The sequence below is a fragment of the Balaenoptera acutorostrata genome, chromosome 2 (assembly GCF_949987535.1).
Source record: "Balaenoptera acutorostrata chromosome 2, mBalAcu1.1, whole genome shotgun sequence".
NCBI classification, from domain to species: domain Eukaryota; kingdom Metazoa; phylum Chordata; class Mammalia; order Artiodactyla; family Balaenopteridae; genus Balaenoptera; species Balaenoptera acutorostrata.
The window spans coordinates 173,083,873-173,091,691 of NC_080065.1; the positions used below are offsets into that span (position 1 = coordinate 173,083,873).

At 52.1% G+C, this 7,819-nt stretch overlaps 1 protein-coding gene across 1 annotated transcript in view; it reads right to left on the reverse strand.

Moving 5' to 3' along the window:
* KLHL26 (kelch like family member 26) overlaps positions 1 to 4,006 on the reverse strand; it is a 29,290-nt gene extending 25,284 nt beyond the window's left edge. Inside the window, exon 1 of the mRNA XM_057540893.1 lies at positions 3,886 to 4,006. Coding sequence (XP_057396876.1) covers positions 3,886 to 3,962 — 77 coding nt within the window. The 5' untranslated portion in view covers positions 3,963 to 4,006. The remainder of the gene's footprint in view (positions 1 to 3,885) is intronic.
* Positions 4,007 to 7,819: the final 3,813 nt, after the last annotated feature.

Sequence of the window (7,819 nt, forward strand, 5' to 3'; positions counted from 1 at the left end):
GAACCACCCCCACCCCTGGCCAAATGACAAAACCCTTCATGGGACAAAAAGGCAGATGCAGGCACCACCTGGAAGGCTGGAAAACCAGCCTCACAGACAGGGCCAGCCTCCCCCCCGGTCCCTGGCAGGCCCACAAGTCTCCCCGAGAAGGCAAGGGACAGACCTGACCACCTAGAAGGGACTTCCTACCAGCCAGACTACAAGCCCTAGAGAGCTTTTCCACACTTCATTCATCCATCCCTCCCTCCCAGCCATATTTCCTTTTTTTTTTTTTTTTTGGCTGCTCCAGGTCTTAGTTGCGGCTTGTAGACTTCTTAGTTGCGGCATGCAGACTTCTTAGCTGCGGCATGCGGACTCAGTTGTGGCATGCATGCAGGATCTAGTTCCCCAGCCAGGGATCAAAACCGGGCCCCTGCATTGGTACCGCAGAGTCTTACCCACTGGACAGAACACCAGGGAAGTCCCCCAGCCACATTTCTTGAACACTTCTTTCCTCTGGGCTGCCTGTGCTCCAGGCATACAAGACCAAGACTACACGAGACAGACGTGCTCTCTACCCTCAAGGCATTTCCACTAATAAACACACCAAGTAGTGTTGGGTGGTGACTGCATGTTCAAGGACACACAACAGCCATAGGACCCAGCAATTCTGCTCCTGGTATATACCCCTAAGAACTGAACACAGGTGTTCAGACAAAAACTTGTACATGCATGTTTATAGGAGCATTATCCAAAACAGCCAAAAGGTAGAACCAACCTAAATGTCCTTCAGCTGGTGAACGAATAAAGAAAACGTGGTATGTCCACACAATGGAATGTTATGTAGCCATAAAAAGAAATGAAGTGCTGACACACATTACATTGTGGATGAACCTCGAAAATATTAATATGGAGTGAAAGAAGCCAGACACTAAAGGTCACATATGGTATGATTCTATTTATAAAACAGGTAAATTTAGGGAATTCCCTGGCGGTCCAGTGGTTAGGACTCTGTGCTTCCACTAATATGTTGCATAGTCGCGTGGTGAGGCCAAAAAAAAAAAGAGGTAAATTTATAGAGACAGAAAGTAGATGAGTAGGGACTTCCCTGGTGGCATAGTGGTTAAGAATCCGCCTGCCAATGCAGGGGAAACGGGTTCGAGCCCTGGTCCGGGAAGATCCCACATGCCGCGGAGCAACTAAGCCCGTGCGCCACAACTACTGAGCCTGCGCTCTAGAGCCTGCAAGCCACAACTACTGAGCCCGCGTGCCACAGCTACTGAAGCCTGCGTGCCTAGAGCCTGTGCTCCTCAAAAAGAGAACCCACCACAATGAGAAGCCTGTGCACCGAATGAAGAGTAGACGCCACTCGCTGGAACTAGAGAAAGCCCGCGCGCAGCAACAAAGACCCACCACAGCCAAAAATAAATAAATAAGTAAATAAATTTATTTTAAAAAATAGGAAGCAAAAGTACAAAGATTCAATGAACAATTTTTTATATTTTCTGGGATGGGGAGGCCCTGCTTGTTAAGAACCTCAATTGCTAAGGCGAAGGGTTACGCTACAATGTGCATCATTGATTTCCTCTGCCTCTTTTGCTCTGTTTTATTACAACCCCTAATTTGTTCATCACTCTAGTATTTGTAGAAAGATGTTTTGTATTTTGCCACATCATGATAATAATAGTCCCAGTTTGACTGGCTGGTTTATAAGTTTAAGTACAAATAAATAAAAGATCCATTTTCTCATTTGAAAAAAAGAGAAAAAACTTAAACCTACACCTACCATAGGACCCAGTCATTCCACTCCTAGGTATTTACCCAAGAGGATGAAAGTATATGTCCACACAAAGACGCATACCCAGATGTTCACAGCAACTTTATCTGCAATTGTCAAAATGGAAACAACCCAAATGTCCATCAACCAGTAAATGGATAAACAAATTGTGTCCATCCATATAATGGAATAGTAGGCAGCAGTGAAAAAGAACGAACTTCTGATACTTGTGACAACACAGATGAAACTTCAAAAATATTCTGTTAAGGGACAGAAGCCAGACACAAGAAGCCACATATTATATGATTCCATTCATGTAAAATTTCTAAAAAGACAAAACTACAGAGAGCGAAAGCAGATCAGAGTGTGCCTGAGGCCAGGGGTGGGAGAAGGGTTGACTGCAACGGGCTTGAAGGAATTCATTGTGGTGATGGACACGTTCTGAAAACCTGGATTGTGTTAATGGGTACATAACTCTATAAATTTATTAAAACTCAGTGAGGAGACTTCCCTGGTGGTCCAGTGGTTAAGACTCCGTGCTCCCAATGCAGGGGGCCAGGGTTCAATCCCTGGTCAGGGAACTAGATCCCGTATGCCACAAAAGCCCACCTGCTGCAACTAAAAGATCCCGCATGCGGCAACGAAGATCCTGTGTGCCACAACTAAGACCCGGTGCAGCCAAGAAAACAAAAAACTCCAAAAAACTCAGTGAACTGTTCAGCTAAAATGAGTGAATTGTATAGCAGGTAACGAATTATACCTCATTCTTGCCCCAGGTTATCCGTAGCCAGGGCTCAAAGCAGGGACTAGGGTTCACTGTCCCTTACATGCCACCTCCGACTGGTCACCAAATCCTGTCCACTCTACGCCCTGCATGTCTTCCCAAATCCCCTGATCTCTCTTTGCTCCCCACTACAGGCCTCCAAAGCCCAACTCATGCACCCGGACCCTCAGGCCTTTCTGAGGCACACGAGTATTGACCATTTCATCATTTATCACGCTGACGGAAATTATTTGCTCCCATAAGCTCACCAGCAAGAAAAAGTCCGAATTTCTTCCTTGGCCAGCCAAGGGTAGCAGACTGTCCTGGGGGACCGGGATGAGAGGGTCTAGACTACTCTGGCCTTGTGCAATGGGAAGAGGGAGGGAGGTCTTACATCCTAAGGCAGGTGTTCTTTCCCTCTGAGAACCCAGAACAATGCATAAAAATACCTTCAATTGCTATGCCAATTCTTCGGTTCAAACAACCAGTCTCAGGACTTGTCCAAAGGGAAAGGGGGCCTCTCTCAGACCAAAAGGGGTGAATTCTTCCACCTTGATCTGAGGGCAAGACCTTGCTTCAAGTTCTTTGCCCTGGGGGTGAATGGGATTTACACCCCATCGGGCTCGTAGGGAGGAGCCACAAGGATGGACCGTTCTCATGTATTTTTTAAACCTTCAGCGCTCTCTCACCATCTTCAGGCTTCCCAAGGCCCACTCTAGCCCCTCAGGACCCCTGGGACGCCAAGACCTCTCCCTGACAATCAGGATTCACTGGGACCCCCAGGGCCCCTCAGCTCCCTCAGGCCTCTTTCAGGCCCTTGGGTTCACTTGAGCCTCCTACTCCCAACCTTCTACAGTCCTCACCCCTCCCAGGTCCCCTCAGCCTGTCCTCAGGACCACCTTTAGAAACCTCAGGGTCCTTCAGCACCCTCCAAGAAGCCGTGGGCCTCAGCCCTCCAAATTCCCCTCAGCCCCTCCTCAGAGTAGCCCAGACAGCCTCAACAACCTCAAGACCTTCTATGGCCCCTGCTCAGGACCTCCCTGCCTCCCAGACCCCTTGGCATCCCCAGTTCCCCCATGGCCACATCACAGTCAGGAGCCCCTGGGTTTCCCTTCAGATCTCCACACCCCTCAAAGCACTCTCAGGCCCCTAGGGCCGCATGCAGACGCCTGGAGGCCCTGGGGCCCCCAACCCGCCTTCGGATGCCCCGTGAACAGCCCTCAGTCCCCTCAGTACTCCATAGCCACCTAAAGTCCGCAGCCCCCGTAAAAATCCTCGAGTCTGCCCAGGCCGCTCCTCCAGGACTCCCCTTAGGTCACTCCAGCCCCGGGGCAGGTGCAGGCCCACCCTGTGGGCTGGTTCTCACCTGTTCGGGCGCTCGGGGCCCGGGCCCGCGCCGAAGCCGCCGCCACCAGCGCCACCACCGCCACCGGACGCCGCCATCTTCCCGCCGCCGCCACCGCGCGTGCTAGTGACGGGAACCGCGCGCGCCGGCCCGGGAGACTAAGTCTCGGGGGGTGGGGAGGGGCCTGCTCTGAGGAGGGGCGGGGCCCTAGGCGAGGGGCGGGGCCGGGTCTGAGGAGGAAGCGGGTCCTGGGCCGCGAGGGGGCGGGGTCTGCGGATGGGCGGGGCGGGCAAAGGCAAGTGCCGGTTCAGCTGGAGGCGGGGTGGGGCCTGGGGAGAGGGGCGGAGTCTGGGACGAGGTACGGTCGTGGGTCTGAGGAGGGACGGAAGACTGGTGGGACAGGGACAAGGGGCGGGGGGCATGGTCTACGGAGGGACGTGGCCCGAGTAAGGGGAGGGACCTGTCTGGGAGAGACTGGGCAGAGGAAACCTGTGCGTGTGGGGGCGTGGCCTGGGGGGGCGAGGAGTGAGGCGAGGGTGGGACGCAGCAAGGAGTAGGGGCAGCCCGACGGTTAAGTGCTGCACTTCAGGAGCGGGGTTGTCTCTGGGAAAGGGGAGCGGCGGAGGCGAGCCGAGGTGAGAGGAAGGACATGGAGAAACTGGTCGAAGAAATCTGAGAACACCCCCCTCTCTCCTTCCAGGGTCACTCCCTCCCCAAGACCTCCCTCAGACTCAGGAATTCACCTGGTGCCCAGGCCTCAGACTTCCATCCCATCTTTGGGTCCCAATCCTCCCCCATCTTCCCAGAGCCTCCTCTCTCACATCCAAGAACCTCCACCTTCAGATTCCAATCATCTGCCCTCAGATCCCCATACCTCCTGCTTCACCCTCAGTTCTGGTTCCCATACCCCCAAACCCCTGCCCTCAAATTATCTCCCCCATCCTTCACTCAAATCCCAACTCCACTCCCCCAAATCCTTGCCCACAGACCCTTCAAACCCACACTTACACCCCCAAAGTCCATTCCACCAGACCCAACTCCCTTGGACCTCCCAGCTCCAGTGCCACAAACACCCCAGTCTTCAGCCAGGGCGCGAAGTCCTGTATCTGTTTCCTTCCTTTTTCTCTTTGTTCTTCCTTCTTGCCTCCCTTTCCTCTCCTCCCTTCTGGACCCCATGGAGCCCAGAGCCAAGAAGGTAAAGTTTCCAGAACCTTTGAGGCCACCCCCCACCCCACCCCCAACCCATTGAACGCCTAGAATCTTCACCCTGGAAGGATCCAAGCTTCCAGGATTTTCTCTCCAGCCTTGAACCCATTTATTCTTTCACCTTCTGAGTTGGAAAACCCTCCCTTGTGCAGACTCAGACAGGGTCCAAGGGTCCAAATGGGGCTCAGAGCCTTCCTGCAGTCAGCGCTGGGGAAGGGGGGTGGACATGGGGCTGGAGGGCCCAGAGGAGGAAGCAAGGGGCCTCCCTGGGTGGGCTCCTTCAGGTAGAACCAGACGCAACTGATCAATCTCCAGCAGAGTGTCGGGTACACAGTAGGTACTCAATCATTTGTGTAAAATGCTCAGAACACTGAAAGTTGATAGATACCAGGTGCTGAAGGGCCCTGCTAACTCCTCCAGCACACAATAAGCGTTCGATAAATATTGAATGTGTGAGAGCATGAGCAGCTCACGTTCCGGCTAGCTCTGCACACATCCCCTCACCTGCCTGTGGTCTGCCTGCCACTTGAGCCTTTGTTCCGGACGAACCATATGCAGGCATCAAACCCCGCTCAGCAGAGACCTTCAGCTCACACGCCCGACACATACAGCTGTAGTCAATGGCATCCATATGCACCCACACTTCATAAACACCCAGATTTGACCCACATGTCAGACACACAGTCAAAGATAAGCAAGAAGAGGTTCACTGGGCCCCTGGCTGCATGCTTACACGTAGCACACTGCAGACGCATGGTCTGTGGACACACTAGTGACTTCAAGATCACATTGCACAGGACAGCCAGTGCAAAGGCCCTGAGGTAGCATGCCTGCAGTGTTGCCTGGTGGGGGAAAGTGAGGGAGAGGGAGAGGGAAGGAGAAGATGAGGTGGGCAGCCACGAGGGGTGGTCTAGGTCATGGAGGACCTTGTGGACCACTGTGGAGGCATTTTCCCTGTGTGAAATGGGTGGGGGGGCTAGTGAGCAGAGGGAGTATAACCAACACTGACAGTTGGAGGCAATATCTTCACTTAGAGACATTACTTAGGAGGCAAGATTTCCTGGCCAAAAGACGGTGCTCATCCCAGGGTGGTGGCCAGGGAGGAATGGGAGGCAATCCTTGCCAGGATGTACTTTGCAGGTGGAGCCAACAGGTGATACAGCAGATGGGATGTCGGGGGGCAGGCAGAGCGAGGCCAGGGATCCCCGCCAGGGTTCCTGGCCTGAGCCCGATGGGTTGCAATACCTGGAATGTGTCACGGGCAGGTGGGGACAGAGAGGACCCAGGAAGGTTACTGCACACAGTCATCCAATAATGATGACCTATGGTCTGGCAGAGCCCGCAGGCAGGGACATGGCAGGCAGCGTCTGCAGGCCTGGCCACCATCTGGCCCACAGCTGGCACAGCTCTCCCAGAGGCAAGGGCCTCACCACCTGCTCCCCGCTCCAGACCAGCTGTGGGACTCACGGCCCCAGGTCGGAGCTGGGAGGCCTCCTTATAACCCCCAGGTGTTACAGAGGAGGAAATTGAGGCCTGGGGTTAGGAGATGCCTTGCTTTCCTACAGCCTCATGCTGGGGCCTCATCCACCCTGTCTGCCCTTCACCATTGAGTGGCCTCAGAGCAAGCTGCTGACACTCGGGCGCCTCCTTCTGCTTCTCTATAAACTAGAGAGGTCACCATCAAATAAATTCTCACAATCTTTGCTATTACCCTTACTTGTGCATCAACTTCTTATGAGCCTCGAGGCCTTGAGTGGGTTGCTCCAGCTCTACACATCAGTTTTCCCATCTTTAAAATGTCCTTGTGGGACAGAGCAGAAGCCAGGATAAAATAAACAATGTACAGTGCTCAGGGCCACTCAGGTAGGAGATCCTAACTCCATGCCAGCTGTGGGCATTTCCCCTCTCCCACACTCACTCTTCGACCCCCAGCCCTGCTTGATTTTTCTCTCTATCTAACAAACTCTGTATTTTAGGTTTCCTTTTTTTAAAATTGAGATATAATTCCCATGCCGTAAAATTCACCATTGTAAAGTGTACAGTTCAATGGCATTCAGTGCATTCATGATGTCATGCAATCAGCACCTCTATCTAGTTCCAAAACATTTCCATCACCCTAAAAGGAAACCCCATCCCCGTTAGCTGTCACTCTCTGTTCCCACTCCCTCATCCCCTGATGATCACTAATCTGTTTTCTGTCCCTATGGATTTACCTATTCTGAACATTTCATATAAATGGAATGACATGTGTCCTTCTGGGTCTGGCTTGTTTTATTTTATTCAGCATAAAGCTTTTGAGGTTCATCCACATTGTAGCATGTGTCAGTGCTTCATTTCTTTTTATGACTGGGTAATATGCCATAGTATGGGGATTTCCCTGGCAGTTCAGTGGTTAAGACTCTGCAATTCCATTACAGGGGGTGTGGGTTCGATCTCTGGTCAGAGAACTAAGATCCCACATGCCGTGCAGCGTGGCCAAAAAAAAAAAAAATTCCACAGTGTGGATGGACCACATTTCGTTTATTCATTCATCCATTGATGGACATTTGGGTTGTTCCTCTTTTGGCGATTGTGACTAGTGTTTCTGTGAACATGCATATACAAGCATCTGTCAGAGTCCCTGTGTTCACTTTTGGGGGAGGCACATACCTAGGAGTGGAATTGCTGGATCACAGGTTAGCTCTATAAGGAATTTTTTGAGGAACTGTCTTGCATTTTCTTTTCTTTTCTTTTTTTCTTTTTTTGGCCT